Source organism: Micropterus salmoides, unplaced genomic scaffold (assembly GCF_014851395.1).
Source record: "Micropterus salmoides isolate LMB-PRFRI ecotype aquatic unplaced genomic scaffold, ASM1485139v1 Ms_hic_scaffold_2, whole genome shotgun sequence".
NCBI lineage: Eukaryota > Metazoa > Chordata > Actinopteri > Centrarchiformes > Centrarchidae > Micropterus > Micropterus salmoides.
In genome coordinates, this window is record NW_024041150.1 from 19,590,374 (window position 1) to 19,614,754 (window position 24,381).

General features: G+C 40.3%; 1 protein-coding gene across 1 annotated transcript; it reads right to left on the bottom strand.

Annotated features, from left to right (window-relative positions):
• Window positions 1–6: 6 nt before the first annotated feature.
• Window positions 7–19,723, bottom strand: si:dkey-183c6.7 (urea transporter 1). Its single transcript, XM_038731338.1, has 8 exons — window positions 19,464–19,723; window positions 18,893–19,082; window positions 18,183–18,311; window positions 16,841–17,030; window positions 12,168–12,315; window positions 3,950–4,084; window positions 1,581–1,630; window positions 7–478 (listed from the first exon to the last, which is right to left on the bottom strand). The coding sequence occupies exons 1-8, from the start codon at window positions 19,588–19,590 to the stop codon at window positions 296–298; spliced, it is 1,152 nt and encodes a 383-aa protein (XP_038587266.1). The 5' UTR covers window positions 19,591–19,723; the 3' UTR covers window positions 7–295.
• Between the last annotated feature and the right edge of the window lie 4,658 nt (window positions 19,724–24,381).

Sequence of the window (24,381 nt, forward strand, 5' to 3'; positions counted from 1 at the left end):
CAAAACTTGGTAGAAAGTTTTACACATTTAATAGAAGCAGGATAGGATACCGAGGCTTATAAACAACTTTGTGATACTTCGTTCACATTTTCAACATTTTATTGCTGAACATGCATTGCCACCTTGTGAACAAAATGTGGAGAGGGCTTCCTTAAAGTACTAAATCGAAACCTATGGTGAAATATATCTAAAAAGGCCTTTATAAAATGTTTATACTAAAATTAATTTTGTTTAGTTCAGCTGTTCCAACACAGCAGTCCAAAGTACCGATACAGCACTGTTTGTCTCCTCGAGTTTACACATCAGTGCTCTCCCTTTCTTCGGCGTTCCCGGCTTCCCATTGGCTGCGGGAGCACAGGTTGAGTTCAGGGGCCATGACTTGACCAGTAGGGATGCGATATGCTGCTAAACTGCCGGTCAGCAGCAACATCAGCGTGGTTGTCAGAGTAGCTGCCCAACTGCATGCTGGGAGACCAACCTAGGGAAAGAGCCTTTTTTAATAATGAATAAGAGAGAGTGAAGTGATTCAGGCAGTTCAGAGTTTATATACAGAGTTTTTAGCATTAACTTACTCATTTCAAGGAATGTGTTTAAGCAATAGAGAAAAGCATGATTAAACAGATGTTCACATATGGAAAGCTTGAATTAGCCAGCTAATTGGAGAAAGGGTGATAAGACAAAACAAATTTGCCATCAGGCTTAGTAGTTCTTTCTGGTGTACAATTTGCTTTTTTTTCCATGTATGTGTTCTTTAGGGTATATAGAATTACATACTGTATAATATTACATCTGATGGTTTTTATTTCCTTAGGTTTCATGTGTTACCGGAAGATGCATGTAATATTTCTTGGATGTTTAACAAGTGGATGAGACAGTATGTAACAAAGAAGTAAAGGCAAACAATATGTAGGAAAAAAATCACTGCACACTAGTGTTGTACTCAAGACCGCCCAAACCGAGACCAAGTCAAGACCAGAGTTTATCAAGACCGAGACAAGACCAAGACTTTTAGGGGCTGAGAGCAGTAGAGACCAAGACCGTGGGAGGGCGAGACCGAGTCAAGACCAAGACCAATTCCCTGCATTGCATGGCACGCAATAAAATGTGGAACGAGATCATAGGTAGTTCTCAAAGTGATCTGAAAGATCCACATTCCCATTAAAAACACCCACACACAAACACTAAGAGCTGAAATCAACGTAAGCATTGCAGGGAGGGGTGACAGTCGTGAACAGGAACAACACATGTTTAATTAGGGTTATTGGTTGCATTTGAAACAATGAGTTTTACTTCCAATCAAAGTTAAGATGTTGACAAATCAGACAATGCAAAAGCAATTTATTGATATTCCCAAAGAGAGACTGGTCTAGGTCTTAAGACCGGTCTCGAGTACTACAACACTACTGCACACTGTTTATGTCCAGCAGGCTTAAGACTAGATGTTTTTCTGTGATAAACACCTTCGTCACCCTTTAACATCTGAAGTTCCCATCAGTTGGAAGCTCTACAGAGTATTCACAATGGAAAAAACTAGGCGGTTGCTGCTTCATATACACATGACTTGAGGTGTGTGTACTTACAGTTCCCAGCAGATTGCTCAGAGCGATGTCAGCATATGCAGAGAGGAAGGCTGCAGATAGAGGAGAAGAGATTAGGCTAAATATATCCTCGGCACACACTCTGCAACTTTCTCAGTTTGGCTGCAGTTGGTACGGATAGGAGACGCACTGGAAGCTCTAATTAAGAACGATTTACCTAATGTGAGTCGATCAGCTGCCTGCCAAACTGGTCAGCACTAATACTCATGGTGCTCCAGCTGCAAGAGCTTTCAGATGTGTTGTGTGAGAGAGATAGAGTGAGTGCATAATTGTGTCAGTTTGTATCCATGTATGAAATCAGAGGGAGACAGGGAGACAGGAAGTCCGAGCCTAAAGAGATCAATCAAATCATGCTTTGAAGTGACAAAATGCCTTATAGTTATACAAAATGATTAACCTCTTCTCTGTAATTACAGCAACTTGGCGCAGAGAAACTAGGAGAACCGAGTAAAACAATGGGGTGTAACTGTATACATCCCTTGCAGGCTGAATAAGCCAATGTTACATTTTACCTACTAATTATTCTTAGTTTAAGCACAGTTTTTGACTTTCCATTGCCATTTACCTCCTTAATAAGGCATGATACATATGATATATAAACTCTCAAAAGGTGACATTTGCATGTAAACTGTCTGGGTTCAACTGTTTAGGAACTAAGAAAATGAGCCATGTGCATTTCTGAAAAGGTTTTAGAAAAGGGTTTGTTAGACTGCAGCCTAAATGACCCGGGAGAGACTTACACCAAGTGAGACAGTGTTTATAGCTGAATGATGAGGAGCTGAATGTTTTGTGAAATCTACAGAAGCCATCGCAACGGGTCTGCATTGAATCCCATTTACAGTTTTTCTCGATTGCTTAAACACAATTCTTGAAATTATTTCTCGAATCTCTAAATACAAATCCACAGCTTCTCACCCCATTCCCCAAATGTTCTACTTTCAGGTCAAAATGAAGCTCTCCACTCAAAACCATTCAATCTTGCTGAAAAAACAAGCTTTGCCCTCAGAAACACACACACTACAACACAGTGGTGAGATAAATTCAAAACAATCCTACAAAAAACAAATGTAAACAATTGCACATTTTTTATTTGTTAGTGTACATTACAGTACAACACACTAAACAACTAATTATTCTGTACCAGCGTGCTGTCTTTGGTCTGGGACAGGCCAGAGATTGCTGTCCTCCACCTCCTCCTGCTTACTACTCCTCCTTCCTCCTCTTCCACCCTACTGCTGCTTTATCACTTCCTCCTCAGCTTCCTCCTATCCCATATCCTCTAACTCCTACTGTTCCTCTTCCTTCACCTCTTATGGTTGTGAAATTTTATTTCCAAAGTCTGGTTATAGTGTTTAAGCAATTGAGAAAAACTAATGAGTCTGAAAAATGTGAAAATTTGTATAGCCTAAATGCAGAGTATTTTAATAAAATATTTTAATGAAGTTATGTTCAAAACAACCTGGGCTAAAGTTTAAGGATCTGGGATTAAAAAAGGTGTCAGTTTGAGCTATCTTTTCCTATTATTGTCTATTTGATGTGCACTACATTACACGAGAGTGTTTCAGTTACCATGGACAAAGCATATTGAAGCAGCGTGTTTGTTTCTGTCGCCCTCCAGTGGCTGAGTGTGTAACATAAAGAATAATGACAGAGGCAAAGAAATTCGAATTTTTCTTCTTATGTCTGTCTTTTTCACCACAAAAATACAAGTAAGGTAAAGCAGATATTATAACAAAATTATAAAATCATCCTCATATGGTTCTTGAGGTACACTACACAGTAGCTATATTTAAAACTGAAAAAGTTAAGTAAGAGCCAGTTTAAAATGATGGCCCCTCTTTAGTTTAGAAGTATAACAAAGTTGTGCGGCTTGATGAAAGAGTGGCGTAAGCATTCTTTGCAATGATTCCCTATTATACTCCACGCTGTTCTGCAAATGTGTGACAACTACACTATAGAACATATTATTACCAAAAGTAATATAACACAAATCCTGAGTGAAACACAGGTGTTGATCCCTATTTGTGCAGTGGAAAATCCCAACAGAAGGAGGATGAAAAACATCACATATGATATAGGAATGAAGTATGTAGGATAGCCGTCCTTGCTGCCTCCAGTGTATAAAGCTAAGTAGAAAATGAGGAACATGAGGCCAATTTAGTTTATGCTGGAAAATGACATTTAAAAAATAACCTTTAAATAAAAGCACTGTGTTTCACCCTTTGTACTTGTGTAAATTGTGTTGGTAAAGCTTTATGTCAGGTACTAGACCACTAACACTGTTATTATGCATTTTGAACAATAGACAGTAACTGTGTCTTTGTGTGCTTGTGCGTGTGCTCCTGTGTCACCGTTGGCGATGGCAAAGAGGTGGGTCCTCCAGCTGAAGGTGAAGAAGAGTCCTCCAACAGCCATGCAGCCCAGAGCTCCATTAAACCCCGACAGACCTGAGTACAGAGAATCATGACGCACTGCCATGGATAAACCTGCCACACACACACACACACACACACACACACACACACACACACACACACACACACACACACAGTGAGTCTGATTAGAAAAACCAATGAGTCATTGCTGAGTTCACAGATCTGGGAAAAACACACACACACATTTGTCTGTTGAATGTGCTGTTCTGGAGTTATCCATGTGATGGTGCTAGACACAAACGGTTGTATGGTTGCGTCCAGTTCAAATTTTAATTTGCGTGTAACCTAATAAGGAAATATGATATATGTGGTTGAATATCTGGTTTCACGTGGAAGAATGCCGTGTTAATCCCTGCTACAAACACAATTTGATTACAGGTTGTGTAACGCTGTTTACCGGATATGTGTCATTTGTGGGTGTATTTAGGCATTTTCCACTTTAGAATAGTCATGTGATGATGGTGAGCAGGGCTGGGCAGGGCAGGGGAAGTGCTGACCGTGTTACTGTGTGCACTAAAATGAATGGTTTTACATTTTTGAAGTCTTTTACTGTGATGACACGAGTAACGAGAAAAGGAGACGAGAGAGGACACTTTAAACTGTCATGCTACTCCCCTTTTCATTTGCCAGTGACATTCATTTTCCCATTTCCTAAAATGTTATAAACAACAAGTCTTTACAATTCACCTTCCGTATAAATATGTATTTTACACGATTCCATCATCCGGTCTCTTTGTGGTACTGCTGCAGAGAATTGATGCGATAAGTGGATGAACACCAGGTCACTGTCTCGCCACTGACTCACGCCCATACAAAACAAACACTGTGAAGCTGAAGCTAGACTGCACAGGGGGCATGCTGACCCAAATAGGTCTTTGCCAGAAGCATTGACCTTTTCTCTGCTGGCCTTCGGCAGCAGCTGCACCGTGTCTTTCAACCCACACGTGAGGGAGATTAACAATAAAGTCACAATGACATCAGATGGAGCAGGGCCACTGAGTCCACAGCTGCAAAGGCCAGCAAGCGTCATTCAGAATGCTTTGAAATATTTAAAACCAGTAAACTGTTTTTGTTTTGCCCTGTCTGGTTGAAGGTTTCATACTTGTGTCACTTCTGACCACAGCCATCGTCACTCATGAGCATGGTCAGAAGTGTGCTCTGTTGCACCTATAATCACACCCAACTGTGATGTCACAGTACACTGACACACCCTGGAGTTCCCTTCAACTTCACTGCAGCAAGGTGAGAAGTTACGGGTTTGGTGTGTAAGTTTTAGTGGGATCTAGTGGTGAGGGTTGCGAATGGGGAACCAGTGGCTCACAGTGCGTTCACATGCTTCTCGGATGGTCCCATTTCCCAAGTTGTGAAGTCGTTCTTCCGACTTCAGTGTGTGTTCATGTGCTGTTAAGTCGGATGTGAAATCAACAATGACACTACTGCAAAGATGTGTTGGATTAGCATTATCAGAGCATATAAACAACAAGCAGACATCTGGTTCACTTTACATGGACAGCAAACTAACTGTTATAACCATATTACAAATTACATGTTTGCGTGTACATGTATGTGAAATACGTGACTTTGCACATATCAAAGTTCTGTATACTTATTTATGTCCCATGTACACTGCAATAAAGCTTTAAGGGGGAAACAAAGATTCTGATTATTCTGACACCACGTGAATGCACCGCTCACCCTTCCCTTTCCAAGCGAGCAGGAGAAGCTACGGTGGCCTACACGCTCTGTGGGCTCTTGTGCTAAATGATACCTGTGGTCCTCCATTTGTCCAAATTTCTCTTCTTTTCTTATTTCTAATAAACAAGACGACTGCTACTAACGTTACTTGTTTTTGTTCTTCATACATAGTCAACGTAATGACAAAACGCGCTCTCTAGAGCAGTTTGTCTGTTTGGGCTACCGTACAAACATGGCGGCACAACATGGGGACTTCCATATAACCCGTGGTGTATGTAGATAAAACATAACGGTTCATTATGTAAGGTCTTTATACACCACTGAAAATATAGTTATGGATAGTATATTGCATTTCTGTCAATAGATCCTCAGAAATATCACACACTGATCCTTTAAATCACTGATAGTCTGCAAAAATAAGCTTTTTTAAGAGCTGTGTTAATTGCTTTTTCATTTTCATTTTCAATTTGAGTGCAAGTGCCAGGAACGAAAAAAAAACTAGCATAAAGTTTTTATGCTTGACTGAGGTTGGTGTGTCGATAATGACTGTAGCAGACAAAAAACATCAGATCTGTGTGGAGCATGAGGAGACTGTAACCTTACTCAAATTAATACAAACAGAAAGACCATATTTCAATTACATATTCCACGATGTTTCTGTTCTTTTGATGGCTGACTGGTGCTGTTTCCTGGCATCTTGTTGCGTCCTAATCTGCAAGAATTAGCACCTATTAGCACAAACTCTTTAACTAATTTCACTCCTGAGTGTTTCTGCCAAGCCAGAAGGGCCAACAGCAACAACACAGCATCTGTGCCTGTGTGTGCGTGTGTGTAAGCAGAGGCCATCAGTCCTGTAGCCTCACCCAAAGCAGCTGCCACTGCTCAGCTGTGGAAAGGAGCAGACTAACTGTTTCTTTGACATATAAAGTATTTATGTTTTTGGGTGCATGAACCCTACAGCAGAAATAGTGCATTTTTACCATCCCCTTGTAAGAGTAATATAAAAAATTACTTAACACTGTCTGACTCGGCAGACGACCAGTAATCTATGCTGTAGCAGCTATGGATTATTTACACACGTGCACTAAGATGAGTGTGCTCCTGGGGGAGTGGGAAGGAATTATCCTTTGCTCAGTAGCCTGGTTGCACTGTCATACCACAGTTTGGCCATTAGCACTTATGATAACTGTCACATTTTGGTTAGAAGAAGCCCTTTCATAGCCATTTAAAAGCTGAAACTACATGACCATCCATGCTAAACAAGATAAATGGCTAAAAATGACAACAGAATTAATGTTATCATACATATTGTTAGCCATTGCAGCAGCTGCTCCACCCTGTTTCTACCCTGTGTTAATACTGCAGGGTGTTCCAAAGAATTCATCTGCAGTAACAATATATTTTGGAAGCTTTTCTGTAGATAAATGACCCCCCAGGGTGTGCTGTGATTGATTTCCTTATTACCAGGCATTGTAGGCTGCAGTTTAGCAGTCTGGTCCTGAAGCAGACTGACCACACCCCAGCACTGCCTCCACACTCTGTGTCTGCTGGGCTACTTCGCCATCCACTCCCTCTTTTCCACTCTGTTTGTCTCTCCTCTATCACAGCTAACCCTCTCCTGCAGTCTGTCTTCAAACGCTCCGGCTCCCTCTGCGCTCATCTTGTCTCTCATTCCACACTTCATTATCTTCCCCTCCATTCTCCTGTTCATTGTCACCATTTCCCTTTTGTTTCTCATTGTCCCCTCATTCTCTTCCTTGCTTCCTTCATCACATGCCTCTGCTCCCCTCATTCCCTCCCCACATAAGGGTGTCATTAAAGACTAATGGCAATGTGGGAGGGGGCCCCAGAGGACACTAAAATGTTTTTTTCTGCTATGAGTGTGAATGTGTGTGTGATGTTGTCTATGCTAATAGAATGAGTCAGAGAGCTCTTATCATATCAAACCCAATATCCCCTCTACTTTTTTCCAGTTGCTGCCTGCATCAAACCACAGTGACTAGCTGCAGACTAAATGGAGGACAGTGCAATAGCTTGGAATGAACAACTGAATTGAAATGAACTGTGCATTATGTCTTGTTTTCCAGTGTTAGTAGGTAAGGGCTAACTCTGCATTTAAGCTCTTCATACCGCTGGTGAATCCATCATTTTGTCCTTTGATGCCTTTGAGGGGGAAAGTGTTTGTGTGTGCAGCTAAATGGGATTGTTCTATATGCGGGCTCATTTGTTAACACTGTCCAGATATCAGCAGCATGAGCTGTAGAGGGAACTGTTTGTTGCTGTCCATGCAGTGTTTACTACTTTGTGTGTGTGAGGAGTGTCTATTTTCACCAACATTGCTCCAACTAAGACACTTGTTTGTTGCATAGGTCTATTTATACAATCAATTTTCTTTGTGAATGCTTCTAATGCTTCTAATCTTGTACGTTGAGAATTTAATGCTTTATCCTCCTAGGATTACCCTCAGGTCAATGAATTTTTCCCCCTCTTTTTAGAACTAAAATCCTTGCTGTATAAATCCTGTGTGCAACCTAAGTGGAGTATGCTAAGATGGTATTTTCAATAACAACTACTAAATAGCAATTTTACCTCGCAGAACATGGGAGTTGCTGGTCTACCGCTGCCTCGGTCGGTTAGTTAGTTTGTGTTATTGTGTGACTTTGGTGTTTTGAAAGGTTAAAAACACAAAGTCACACGATAATACAAACTAACTAACCGATCGATGCAGCGGTAGACCAGAGAGGTAAAATTACTGTTTTTGTCAATGGAGTCTGGTGGCTTTGACAAAAGTGACAGTGTTTCTGGTTAAACAACAAGGGTCTTCTTTAAATAAAGGTCCATCTCTGTAGGGATCCTTTCCATAATGTTGTCAGTAAACAAGCCAGCATGTAGCAGTGAACCCCAATTGACTTCTCCAACTGCCTCCCTTTCTCTCGCCTCCTGTATTTGATCCCACTTTAAAGCATTTCTACAGTTATTCTCCTGTAACACGAATGCAGCAGGAGGTAGAGGCTCTGGCCTATATACAGCCCCTGATCCAGTCCTCAGGAAACCCCTTCGGGGAATAGTTTATACTACAATGCTTTGAGTGACAGCTCTAAATATGGCCTCAGGAGAACTTCATGTCTCTTTCCTCTCTCAGTCTGACCCATGCTACTCTGTCTGTCATTCTCGCTCCATCTCACAGACAAAGTAGGCAATATTTTTATATTTTTTATATTTTTAGTTTGTTTAATACCGTGTCAATTTAATCTTTAAATATTTATATATGTTATGCTTCTTGTTATGCACCAAGTCACCAAAGGAAATTCCTTGCATGTGTAAAGCTACTTGGCAGTAAGGCTGATTCTGATAAGGGGTGATGATTAAGAGGCTAATTGCTCATAGACAGGCTCTCCCCTGTTTCGTGTTGTCCTTAGTATGGGTCAAACTCTAAAAACACTGGATCCTACCTCCAAATAATATGATTGAACCAGGGTATCTTTACGCTCAGCATTTTGTAGGAACTGAAGGATAATGAATGCAGAGCAGCACTGGAGAGAGCGATGCAAGTGAAAAGAATGATAAGAGGTATTCTGAAAGCTGATTAAGGTAGACGAAGAGAGAAGTAGAAAAAAAGAAAAGGGCATGGAAAGGAGGTAAGAGCAAAAAAGAAAGACAGAGCCAGGGGCACAACTTGTTGTCTGAAGTGTTGAAGAGGATGGTGTCCCTTCAGTACACACAGGCACCCACACATTTTCATAATTTAGGGAGTCCTCTTTTCTTCTCTGGTGCATCTATTAGCATCTTTCTCTTTTGTTGCTTCTCTCTCTGGCACTACTTTTTCTCTTCACTCAATTTATGCCCTTCTGTTTTTCCCCCCTTTCTCAACTCTTGATCCCTTTTTTCTCCTCTTCATCTCCATCTGAAACTTTGTTCTTTGTCTCCTGACACTGATCCTTCTTTCCTCCACTGGGTCTCTGTCAGACAGGATTAAGTTTTGAGTCTGACCTTGGTAGCACTTATTCACACTCTTAACTCTCTCACTGTGAGCCGCAGCTTCATTTGTCTCTGTGCGTGTGTGTGTGTGTGTGTGTGTGTGTGTGTGTGTGTGTGCATTTACATTTATTCAGGGCAGCCAGTTCACCAAACTCCATGGCAAAAGATGATCTAACAACACGAAAAGTCCAGATTATGCTTATGATAACTGCTCTAAAAGTCATAATAACAAACTTTTTCATCACATTCTTCCAAACAAAGTTTAAAAGTGCCTAACAACGAGAAAAGTAACACTGTAGAAAGAATCCAATAAGCAAGTACTGCAGTTTTTAATGTTTACAAAAACAGGATTAACTGGTGCATGTGTTGGGGACTATAATCACAAACCTTATCCTTCAGACATTCAAAGTAACAGCGACAAAATCAATACTTACACTCAAATACATCAGACAAGAGGAGCAGGACTTAATGTAAGATGCTCTTTGTCCCTTGGAATTAGCCAAAAGACCAACAGCAACATTTTAAATTTGGGGAAGATAGAAGATTTTCTCTGGTGCAGCCCTGAATAACAAGCCAAGTCCAAATCAAAGACATACATGCATAATAGCATGGCTGACTTTTTCAAGATCAGTAAAGGCTACAAGTGACTTAATTTTGGCAAAATCCTGAGTCAGATAAAACAAAACTCACTGGAGAAAACGTGGGAAAACAGGATTGTAAAATGATATGGGTAGGAGGGAAGAAAGGATGAAAGAAAGAAGAGAGAATGTACGAGTGACCGAAATAGAGACTCTGTTCTCTTACGGCTCTTGTGAATTTAGCAGCCAGCAGGCTGTTTACTCTCTGCTCTGTTGCCTACACAATCTCATTACAGTCACATCTCTTTGATTACTTTCTTGTCACGCTGTTGTTTTTTATTTTTTTATTGCAGCAGTGTGTGTGTGTGTGTGTGTGTATTTGTACCTGCCAGTGTTAGCATGTGTCTGCGGGTTTGTGCAAATGTGTGTATGTGCGAGCACACTCCCACTCCCCGTTTTTTTAAAGCATGACTCATAGTTACAAACACACACATAGCCACAAAAACACTCACATACACACCAAAGTATTTTAGGACACTCTATTGTACTTATAGCAGCAGACGGAAGAAGGGGGCTGAAGACTTTTAAACTCCCAGCGTTCCTCATTCTCTTCCTCTCTCTGTCCCTGAATAGTCACAGTGAGGCAGATGTAAAGAGCATGCACAGCCACAGTAGCCGGTGGTTATCAGTGCCCCGGCTAATTGCTCTGTGTCTTTTAGAGATGAGAAACTGTCTGCCTCCCAGTTTCACATTCACATGCTCTGCTGACATTCCTAAACCTTACCTGACCAGTTAAAATGTACTGTAGTTCAACATTTGCCCTGCAGGGAGATAAGCTTGCAATCTATTTGAAGTCCTGTCTGATGGTTTGGTAAATGGGAGGTTTATATTGCTACTTAAGACAACAAGTAATACACAGGGTAGGTGGCTGTTAGTGATGTATGGATTTCAAAGTTGGGGAACTCACAAGAGACAGATCAATAAATGGGGGCGCCCCTGTGGACTGACCATGAACCGGAACACCCCTGCTTCAAGACCGGCTTGGACCCTTGTTGCATTTCTCTCTCCCCTGTTTCCTGTTAGTACAGGTCAAGCTCTAAACCGCTGGATCTACATTTACTCATTTAGCTGACGCTTTTATCCAAAGCGACTTACAATTGCTATACACATCAGAGGTTGCACGCCTCTGGAGCGCCTAGGGTAAGTGTCTTGCTCAGGGACACATTGGTGGATGTGTCACAGTGGGGAATTGAACCCGGGTATCCATTGCACCATGGGTGGTCATGGAACAATGGATACCCGGGTTCAATAAGACACATGCCTTTGGTTACATAACCAATACCATTGTTTTGTAGGATTTTTCCTGGGTGTTGAATACAAATGCCCAGATGATAAATACCTAAATAAATTTTATCAAATGCCTGATGATAAAATTTATTTAGTTATTAAATAAATATATAATAATTATATAAAGCTCCTCTAGAGCAGCAGAGGAAATTATTGCACAACTGTTTACCCAACACAGAGTAGTACTCCCAATTACTAGTATACTGACATTTATGTGTTCACTCTAAGCAATGAAGACAGAATTTTGAAAACATGTGGCACCCATAGATACCGGAATCTCACAGTGAAACTTCAGCACTGATTCAACCTAAAAAAACACCAGGTATGAGGTCAGGTTTGCAATCTGTGTCAAACTCTGTGGAAATGTGGAACACAGAGTTGAGGCTTTTCTGCTTCTAATGTTACACTGAGTTGGCTCGCATTACATCACCATCCACAGTACAGTATGACCCACAAAAGAGTACAATTATATTCTCACTTTACGAACTCTCCCACTCCTCCCACACAGACATACAAACACACAGATGGAGACTCACCAGCCAACGTTCCAACAGCTGATCCCAGCACAGCGTGCACCGCCAGCAGGGGGGAGTAGAGAAGAACAGCTCCCAGGATGAGGAGGGAGGGACCCAGAGCTCCACAGGCGAAGATCTGACCCACTCCAAGAACTACGCCACGCATTACCTGGACCAGAGAGAGAAGTTAGAGGAGGATTTTCTCTCTATGTAACATAATGCATATGACCATACACACATAATATATATATATATATACAAAACTCCAAGAGAAAATGTGTACATCTACTCAGAGGCTCTCTTCCCCGTCAGAATCTGCCACTCTTTTTCTTCGCCCAGTAAAACACTGGAACACTCACACACACACACATATGCTGCATTCCCAACACTCAGGGAGAATTGAAGAGTTTCCATGGCGACGTGATGGGTGCACGTGCCTGTCGCTGATATTTACAAGTCATAAATGGTCTTTAATTATATTCTTGCCACACAGCTCTTTGTGCGTGCGAGCGTGTGTTTACATCTATGCATGTGTTTGAGAGATTAAATATGCTGTCGTGGTAGAGCGCCATCCCAAGCAGAGTGAAAGCTGAAGACATTAAATATAAATAGGACCAACGTCATCGCCATCTCTGGAGATAACCAGTGGTAAGACAGGAGGAGGAGTGCTGGACAGAGGAAATGGAGATGGGTAGAAGAAAGAAGGAGGAGAGGAAAAGAAAAAAGGATGCAAAGAGGAAAAATAGAAGAAGAGGAGGAAAGAGGGAGGAGAGGTGAAAGGAGGGATAAGAATGTTTGACATAGAAAAATGACTTCATCGTGCTGCCCTTGAAAATGTGGTAACATGTACTAGTAGTTTATTGTAAACTGAATTATGAGGAAGGAGAGCAGGTGAGGGTGAAAAAAACTGATTTTCATTAGAAAAAGTGATGAAGAAAGACGTGGGAGAAGGAGGAGGGAGATTTGCAGAGCAGAGTGGAGAAATGGATAGAGAGTGGGGAGATGAAAAGAAGGATTTAGAGGTTTCAGATCTCGCAAGTAACTAACCAGAGGGAATTAATGAAATGAAAGGGATAGCATTTATGAGACGAGAGAGAGACAGATGGAGGGAGAGAGGAAGGAGAACATGTGAGTGGAACATGAAAAAGAAAGGATAATAGATTGATGTGAGGAAGAGAAAAAGAGGGAGAAAGCATGAGCTATAGGAAGAAACAGAGAGAGAGAGAGAGAGAGAGAGAGAGAGAAAGAGAGAGAGAGAGAAATAATCTGAGTTGGAGATTCTGAAACTTGTAGAAAGTAATTACTGGGTGTGAGGGACAAACTGTGCCACAGGGCGTGATGCTTCTTAATAGAATCATGTGTAAATCTTGACTCTATATTCAGGACACCTCACAGCGCTCAGAGGGTTTAGTCGGCGTTTCGGATCTAGTTTTCACGGTCAGTTTGCAGATCACCGTGTGCATAAATACACTGTTACACAACATTCCTCTCCACTCCTGGATCTTACTGTGCTTTTAAAACAATTAAGCGCCTTTAGTCCGTGTTCTCCATTAAGATAGCATCTTACGAAGACGGCCTCTTACAGGTCTAGGTTAGGTTTTGTATCTGTCTTCAGTCTTATGTTTCAAGAGGGTTTTTCCAGGAAGAAATAATGAAGCAAAGTCATACTGGAGACACCATCTAATGAGTAGATAAAGTGGAAAGTTACCCATAGTGTTAGAGTGGCTAATGCATGAATATGAATGAAAATACAGAATTTTACATCCATCTTTGATCTCCTGGTGGAAGTGATGTTTGTGGTGAGGTGTGGTGGTGAGTGTTATTCCTCTTCTCTTTTACACTTCATTTGTATCTTGTTACTGTGGAGATTCAGAGTAGTGTTTCTGGAAACAATATTCATTTGCCGAACAACTGTGGTCTCCACCAGCACCTGAGGGATAAATCTTTCTCTTTAGCTGTTAAATGCTGCGTTCACCATCTAGACGTTAACTTTCTCTGTGTAATCTTTGGTGCTGGGCAGCTAGTGTACAGAGGGCTTATCAACATTTTTTTCCCTGAAAACAGCTGCCTGCTGCATGTGTAAATGAGGTTATGGAAACGGTGAGAAGAGGTCAAACAGTAAAGTTGTGGGCCATGACACCAAATCAATTTGGTGAATGTTGCTAAATTGCCCGGTCAAGCTGAGGGTAATTGCAGAGCGGGGTGATAATTACCTGTGGGTTCATATGACTGACTTCTTACACATTACACTTATTTTAGCCATGGTTGCTGTAATGTGAAAACATTGATTGGTGCACCTTTAAATGATTTCACTGTGTACTGGAAAGGATACAATATTATGTGTTAGTGGTAACATATTATTTGTTATGTATAACAAATGCATTTAATTTTTTTTAAATATGTATCTGGATATGTTCACAGGTATTTGCATTATCTTCATTTGGCAGGCTCAAAAGAAAGGTCTTTCAGAAAAAGGACCTCAAGCTTCACACAAAAACATCTGTTTACCTGTCAGTAGTCATCGCAACTCTACTTTACAGCTGTGCTACATGGACTGTGTACAGTGACCAGATAAGGATGCTTGAGGCTTTTCACATCCGGTGTCCACAGCGTATCCTAGGATAACCTGGTGTGACCGAGTGTCCTATACTGAAATACTCAGCAAAACAAACTGCCTCAGTATGGAGGCTACCATCACACAGCACACATTGGCTCCATCACGTCATCAGGATGCCAATGGAGCACTTGCACTTAAACACCCCATCTGGCACCAGGACGATCCAAGTGGACAGCAGAGAAGGAAGCGCCTTAAGAGAAATGCAACCAGAACTGCATGTACACCCCAAATTGCCTGCAACATGCAGTTTAGGTCACAGATTGGACTTCTCAGTAACACAAAGACTCACAAGTAGGTAGAAGTCGGATCCGAGGGAGTACCATAGCATAAAAACTTAACAGGTATTTGTGTAGTTTGTGAATTTTGTTGTCCATAAATACTGTCAAACTGTGAGTTGACAATACATATACAAATACAAGCTAACATGTTATCTTTATGTACATTCATTACATTTGGAAGAAGATTTTCTGATTGAGATCACATAATCGGTTCTGCCTGTTCCCAAACAAAAGCACGGAGATTAAAATTCAGTCTCTCTTCAAGCACTAAAATGCCAGCTGGCTCACAGAGATCAAAAGCCGACAGCAGCTGTTGAGAATCTGGATTCTTTTGCCAGAGTCTCGTGAGAAGCAGCTCAAGGCAACTGCATTTCATGAATATTCAGTGGTCGAAGCAGACTATTTATTTTCTTTACAAGGTGTACTCTGCAACAGCTTGCATTCAAATGAAGAAGACTTTCAGCAGCCTCTCTCCCTGGTTATACAAAAGTAGCAGCAACTATAAAATCTCCCAACTTATCCTCCCTGTAAACTTGAATGACGCTCATAATATTTAAACCTGTACTACCATGTACATCACAAAAATATTATGGACAATCCCAGACCAAAGAAACTAATCATAAACACGTTATCTCAGTATCTCATTTCAATCACCAAGAACTGTTAATTAAAACAGTTTGGCTGATTATAATTTCCGATCAGGAGCTCCAGCAGTGACTGTTGCTAAGAAACTGGCGAGTCATATTGTGCATATCATAACTTCACTCGGGAGACCGGGCAGCAACGTGGCAGACACACAGAGGATGACTCGGGCAATAGTTCAGCTTGGTTTTTGTCTTTTTAAAATCTTCATCGTATATGGCATATATCCTGCCACTTTTAATAGTTTCCTTTGAGACTACCAATGATCATGTGACATGATGGGCTGTCTTTGTTCAAGGATACTGCTGATGCACTTGCAATGTGGGGGCGACTCAATCCCACTCTTAAGGCCTGCATGGTGACAGGTGTTGGATTCAGATTGGATACTGCTACCTGGCCAACTGGTTATTTTACTTTGTTTAAATTCCTTTAGGATGTTTGGTGTCACCATTATGAGTTTAGAATTGAATCAGTGGGCGGTTCCAGGGGCAGGGCCACAGGGGCATTGGCCCTGGTAGATAAATCGTGATTTTGAAATGTTATTATATGATTAACATATATTTATAAAAACTCTCTTGTTAAAATGTTAGTGCTGCAGTAAAATACCAAAGGTGTTGTGTGTCAATTAAATAATTTTAACTGTGTGTATTGTTACAATAAAAAAGTTTTTTATGCACATTTTTTAGTATTGCATTAGAAATGGTTGGTGGAAGCAAAATAATTTTAAAAAAAACTTAATTTCTCCTCCCAAAATTTTTTTGCTTCAGGTGGTTTTTGCCTTTGTCGAAAAACTGTTAATGCGCTAAATGGGAGATGGAAACACTTTTGCTGAATAAGTTCTGACGTAGCAAACTTGTAGCCTAACTCACCTCTGATCAGCTGTTTCCGCTGTCGGCGTCTTGCCGGATTTTCCATGCATGGCTGGTAGCAGTTCATCCGCTTGAAACACATTCCCGAGGATGCCTTTCCATTTTTCTAAGATCAATGGCCATCATTTCTATGTGGCTGCTTTTGATTCTGGTTTGGAACCCATTTGTCTTGTTTATTACAGTCATGTGTAACGTCAACTACTGACGTAAGTACGCTTGCCTTAACCATGCTATAAACAGAGGTTCTTTAGAAAGCCTTTTCTGTTGATTAAGTTACTAAGGCCTTACCTCTACTGCAATGAGCTTGGTGCCATTGGGCTCCAGAGCCCATGCTGGCACAGCTGGGTGGTGTGGGAAATAGGGATTGCCTGGGCCAGTACAAAGGAGGTAGAGGACGATAATGATGTTGAAGGGAAACACAGCGACAGGCAAGTCCCAGCGGCCCATCACTGAGGAGAGACCACTGAACAGAAAGACACTGGAGGAAGGGATGAGGGGGTGAGAGAGTGTAAGTGCTGATCATTTTTAATGGAATCGACCTCATTTACACATTGTAATGAAGGATAGCCTATACATGCTTTTTGCAGACGTGTAGTGCTCATAGTCACACTAAATGCAGAGCCCTTCCAGAACGGCTTCAGTATGAAATCCATTTCTCACATTTTGTACATTGTGGGTTAAGTAATAAGATTAATTATATGATACATATTTTAACCTAGCCCCTGTCATAGGAGAAAGTCCTGGATGGTTCCAGTAGAAAGGGAGCCAGCTGTGAACTGCACTTTTTGGGGAGTTAACCAGATGTTTGTTTTTTAAACTTTATTGCATCACCACAACATGCAGACAAACTGTATGGGTACAAAATGGAGAACTTGCCAGGGGAATATAAACATAGCAAGAGACGGAGACTACACGAAAAAAATTAAAAAAGGAAAATACTAAAAATCCAGGGCTATAAATCTACAAATATATTGTGTAAAGTGCATAATTTCACCATTTTGATAGCTTTTTGTTTTGAGTTTATGGTTCCAATATATAATTTAGTACAGTGAATATTGGTTGGCATTAGTAAATTTACATTTGTGGATATACTACTTAGCAAAAAACAATTAAAAGATTAATTAAAAAGTATTTGTCTTTGAGATTACATTCAACATTCATAAAAGCAAAAAAGTAGTTCAAAATCACAGTAAATATTATCAATTACAAATCTACATACATCTATCCAGTTTTTTGGTGTTAGAACAATGCCAGAATAAATGGGCTACAGTTTCTTCATGAAGATCACAGAAGGAGCACATACTGTCAATATCTTTTTAAAACTTCACCAGAAAGGATTTTACAGGGGTACAAACGATGCAAAATCTTAAATGAAACTAATTAACCAGTTGTAGATTTGTTAAACCAACCAGTTAGCTGTCATTTTTGAAGTCCTCTTCAAATTTGTTTCTTAATGGTGGGGTCAGTGTTGCCCTTGTGGACGCTGGGGGAATCAACAGCCAGTACAACTGCAGTTCTCTTTAAATGTCAAGTACCAGTACCCATTACAGCTTGGTGGACCAGAATGAGGTGAAGAAGATGTTGAGCTAAAGTAAGGTAGGGTGTGGGTGTGTGTGTGTGTGTGTCTTACCATGTAGCTGACCCCAAGCAGACAGGCAGCAGCAGCCACCAGTACCAGTCTCCAGCCGAGCTGAACACTCCCATCAGCAGAGACACCAATATGCCGTTAAAACCATGGAGACCTCCCGATACCTCAGCACTACACACAAACACACACACCCAAAGAACAATACGATTCGCATCTAACAATTACATCTTGCATTTTCTATTTTGAAGACAAAACAAAAAAACATTTCTGTCATACAGTGATGTACAGTAAGATGACCTAAACCCACATTAGCGTAGCTTTTTATGGGTCCTCATGAAGCAAGCTGCTCAGTTTTAATGAACATAGGCCCCAGGGTAACACTAAATTTATTCAACATTAAAAACATTAGGGGCGACTTCAGCTACAATTATTTTTAAAACCTTAAAATAAGGTTGCATGTTAACATGATATAATGTGCATGGTATAAATATTGGGACATGAACTAAAATAAGAATCGCTATGCTGTGGGTGTGGGCGAACGCAGGGCTATCAGTTATGGAGCTGTTATTCTCATGGATTTTAAGTAGAACCCTCAATCACCTTTAGTCGTAAGGTTGAGGAGTAAATTATAGGCTTGGGGTTTTTATGGAGGGTTATCGATTTTTTAAAAGGTAAATCTCTCTGTTGTGTGGTTATCATTAAATACGTACAAACAAATGTATGACATTTGAGCATCTACTCAAAGATTTCACCTGTCTTGCCCTATGATAACAGCTGTTAGCGTAGAGGCCAGTACACCGAGTACAGCCAGCAGGCCCTGCCAGGGGGAGGCCCAGTACAGTGCAGCCAGGATGAGAGCGCCACTCAGCGGGTTGTTGACATAAATCACCCTGGACACCCCTCTCAGGCTCCACACCGCCAGCTGCAGCACAAACAACTTGTCTGAGGACACAGAAAGAAAACATTTTGCACATTTTCCTAAACTAAAACGGCAAACTGCAGCACAAAACTTGTTTCTCAGTTGGATTCTGTTGAATTTCTTAATGCCAATAAAGGGTTTTATAAAATAATCAGGGGATGGGTGGGGTGTATAATGATGTTGTGTGATGATTACATCTGCATATTTTAATGGCGGTGTAAGCATTTCAGAGTCGTTTATTTATGATTATGGCAGTTTAACACATGCCCAGTGTTTGGGAACTTCCTCTTTTTGAAAAGTTTTGTAATTAATCATGTTATGATTAGAAGATGATGAATTATGCATTCCCCAAGCACACACAAAACATATTAGGATGTAGCAGTGCATTGTTAGGGGTTTCCTACCCTGCATGCACTTATCCAAGTGCTCCATGTCCCCAGCACACAACAGCAGACTGTTTAACCCACGCCGACTGAGTCTGGCACGACTCCTGCTGGCCGCCTCCTCCTCTGTTTTGGTATCCATCCACATCCCTGCAGCTGCTGGACCACAATGCTATAAATGCAATAAATATGCTGCAGTAATGTTGGAAAAACCCCGGAGTTCCACCTTGTTCTACTGTTGCTTCGTTCCCCCCTTTGTTCTCAGTCATTCCTTCCCCCACTGTCCCTCCTCTCCCTCTTTCCTCTCCAGTGAGGTTTAAGGAGATGACTTATAAACTGACAGTCCAGGTAACGAATTCACTCAGCTTTTGACCGGCCATGCAAGTGAAGAACAAAGTCCATCAGGGCTGGTGAAGGAGAGGAAGTTCCATCCCTTCCTCCTGCTCTGTTTTCACACTTTCACTTTGCTCTTATGTCCTCTCTTCCCCTGTTCTGTTCCTGCCCCACTGTGACAAATCTTCACCTGTTTGTCTATTTAAGCTATTCATTCACTTTTACTGCAGCATGGGCTTGAATGTTTGTCTTTCCTTAATTGACCCTTCCTCGGAGAAATATTGTGAAATTTGTTGGATCTCAGAAAGAAGCAGACAGTTTTGCAGTTGCATTATACATTTGAAGGTTGTATTCAGGCTGTCAAACTGACTCAAATTGACTCAAATGGACGTGAAAAAAAATTAAAGATAGAAGCTAAAGCCTATCAATCACACAGTACAAGTGAATCACTGCATCCCCCAACGACTGAGACAAAAGACATCAATATTAAGGATCAACACTGTTCCTGTAAAGCTGGGCAGGCCTCTGTTCATTATTACTATCATTAAAAAGCAGAACAGCAGGGCTTTATTACGTTACATTCAGTGGGAAGTTAGCTAGCGTTAGCTAACTTAACATTACATTAGGAACAATCCACAGCCGACATTTTTCTGGATTTGTTTTAAGTTTTGGAAAGAGAATCGTACTTCTCCTTTCAATCTCTCTTGGTAGCGATTGTAACTATTACAAGTGCCCCAGGAACAGAAAAATACAACAAAAAAAGCTAGAAAACAACTCTTTTTGCATTAGAGTCAATGGAGCGCAGCCATGAAAGTGTCAGACCTCAGTTAGAGCGAGTCCTACACTGCCCTGTAATAGGCCACCTGTGTATTCGGGGCGTGGCTTAGCGAAGGGTTATTTAACCAAGCTATCTTTGCTGCTTTGCCTTCTTTGAGAAAAAAGATGAAATATTGTTGACATCAGAATACTTCAGAGAGGCACACATTTTCCTTTTGACTTTCTGTTGACATCCGGTTTAACGGGCTCCTCACACTGCTTCTGCCTTTAAAGGATTTTCCCCTTCTATTTTGTTTCCAGGTTGAGAGCACTTAGAGTTCAGAAACACTGTGTGTAGGTGTTTGTGTGGATGAATGCCTGCCACACTACCTGCTGGTGTCACCTTTTTCCAGTTTTGGAGTGACACCTAACTCAGTGAATGACTTGAATAACTGAGAAGTGTGTACTTATGTGTGCGCAAATGTACGGCCATTGGTGCACATCCATTAGCAGGCTTAGAGTTTAGCAAGTGAAGGCAATAACTAAAAAAAAAACAATAGCATGTCAGATGTTGTCACAGAGAATCTTCACTCTATGAGCCAGTGCAGCAGGGATTCAAATGCCTTGTTTTTGCAGGTGGAAATTGCTGTGCCATTCAACAACCCCTGACAGCTCATCTCTCTCGCTCTTCCTCTGCCTCCCTCACTCTCTGTCTTTTAGTTGCTTCAATAAATATATCCGCCTCCCTCTTTCTGTCTCTGCCTCTTGGCTCATTCCATCATTCATAGCCCATGAAGCTAGGGAAAAGAGTTGCAGATGGACACACGCGCCTGAGTGGGCTGTAAGAAGAGGAAAATATGCAGGTAAAAGCTGGAAGATTACACTCTGACCTATGAATGTCTTAGATTTGTTAAAGCAAAACACTGACGCACACAGTCACATATGCACCACATTAAGACAACCCAAACTAACAAACAGGCCAAAGGTCACTGAAACAGAGGGTGGAACCATACTGTGAAACACTATGTGGTCGTCTGCGCTGATGTCTTAACAGTTTGTTGTGTAGTAACTGAGAACTGACCTCAGTGATGTTACTTGACGGGAAGACCTTTGTTCTGAAGAAAAAGAAATGTTCAGCACAGTCAGTTTTACTGTTTGTAACCATTTACAAACTTAAGAAAAGGCTCATGGTGTGTCCTCCAATCTTTCCATATCAATCAGCAGGCTTTTGGGTTTCTATGACCAAGTTGTGAGAAAAGAGGAGAATCTTATTAAATCCAGCCACAATGGAAGACATGTATGATTTATGATAGAATGTAGGGTTTTATGCATTTTTGTGCACACATACTTGCATTAAATACAAATATCATTACCATACAAAGAATAGACTGCTAATTTACAACATAACATCTACTATTTAAACTTAGTTTTACAAATGTTGAGCAGTAGGTTTTGTATGCCAGTTAGAGTGTAAGAGAAACTTTAATACTATTTTCTTGTACATGCCTTGGTAACACAAGTGTCTTAAAGGTCCAGTGTGTGATATTTTTGAAGGATCTATCGACAGAAATGCAATATCCATAACTGAACCGTTATGTTTTTATTTCCTTAGAATGAGCCATTTCTATCTACATACACCAAGGGCCCTCACCTGACTACTATTGACAACTTCATCTATTAAGTTGACTGTGTTGCAGAAACAGTGACTGTAAAATCTTTCTATATTTGGTTCACAGGAGTTTGAACATCACCATGGTACATCGATAAGAATGCAGAAGGGACAAATGGTTCCATTTAAGCCATTTATTGCCACTATTCACACATGAAGAGCAACACACTACAAAATGATAAACAAAGAAACACAAGAATTACAATACAGTAAACCAATGCATAACATAACACTTAACTAGGCGCCTAACAAACAAACATTTGTACTCTAACCAAAGAGGGTGAAGGGTAGGCCTACCACTACGGAAATTATAAAGTACTACATAACAAAGACATTCATTTAACAATTACATATAAGAAATTCATTATGGTCTAAGTTAGGTTATACTGTTTTCTGCCTTTCCTTAGGAACTACAATTAACAAGCCACATGCACTGCGCACTTACACACAACGTGAAACCTGTAGTCTCAAGGCAAACAGTCAAACTGAGACGCAGAGCCCTCACATGTGGTTTGTGTTGCTGCCAGCCAGAACAAAAGAAATGGGTGGAGCTTTTAAAGTAGACCATTGATTAGGAGTGAGTGAGATCAGGTGAGATTGGGTGGGTCCTTGCCATGGAAATAGGTAGAGGGTTGGTCAATAGTATGTCTCTATTCTAGTGATAATGTTAAACACTCCTGGCTTAGATTTTCCATGTCATCTGTCAGTGGCCAAAATCATACTTGCACTAGATGTGATAGCTTTTGAGATGTTCTGCAATTTACTTCAGTCCAGATGTGCCAACCCCTCGCAAGAATCAACAAAATGCATGATTATAGTACAGTAAAATTAATAATTACAAGAGAATGCAACTTCATGTAGCACTTCATTTGTTGATGTTGCTGTTGTTTGATGAACTAGTAACAATAATATTTGCAATAACACATGGTTTTACAGAATAATTAAGTACATACTGTCTTAATATATCTAGCTATAGAAACCTAATTTCTTGATTCGCTACATATTTTGTCCTGTGTCAGCCACCGTAGCTATTGTATGCTCTTTGGAAGCATGGGGGCGGTAGACTAAACAGTTGGTTGCAATTCGCAACCTCACCGCTAGATACCACTTACACACTGAACCTTTAACATAACGTGCCAAAAAAACCGAATTGTAACTGAAAAATTTAATTAAATTGAGAACCTACAGAGATACAAAAAAACTCTTGTTTAACCTTTTAACCTTTTTAGTATTTTTTTTTACTATTTTGAGTCTCCTTAAGTACCTTTAAGGTTAGTAAAATCCTCTTATTCCAAATTAATTCACTTTAATTTATTTACTATATATTCTGGTTCAACATTGTTGGGGAGAAAAAAGTGACTTGTAATTTAGTTATTTTATTTTATTACAAAATTTGCTATTAAATTACAGTTACTTATGAAAATTCATGATTACATTGCAGGTTACATCTGAATATTATCTGTAAAAAGCTTAAAAAGGTAGTAATTTTCAAATTGTTGCTTTGCAAGTGTTTCATGTGTACAATGTCTTCTTTTGCCATTTCCAGCCACAGCCGTTAAGTAAAGTTTAATGCTTTTCTGATGCTTTTGATTGGTTCTCATGTTTGAATTTGCAGCACATCCTGTCTGCCAGTTAAATTGTCTCTCAAGCTGTCTTTTGAAAATGGTTAACAGCTGAAAACATTTATTAGAAATTTAGAAAAGTAATCAAAAGTAATTAAAAATAGGAAGTTACATTACTTTGTTAAAGTAATTGAAATAGTTACACTACTAGTACATTTTAAATAGGTTAACCTATTGTAATCGGTAACCAATTGTATTTCCAAATCAACCTTCCTATCACTGTGTAGCCACCTGTTCCAGCTTTTCATTGAAGCAACTTGTTAAACCCAGTATTCCATGTTTTTAAGCTGCACCACTTTATCAATTGGAATGTTTTATGTTTTTTTTTCATTCATTAAATGTTTATTTTCATAGGACCACGTATATAGCATAGACTAATGCCAGTGGTCTTAGCAAGTATACAGGGCCATTCACTAGATACAAAACAACACAAAAAACAACATATGTTTGCATTATCTCACATTATTGTATACACTTTCTCCAAAAGATTCACGTTAATATACAGTATTTGGTAGGAAACTATGGGTTCTCCACTAGAATTTAAAATTTAGTTCTGTGG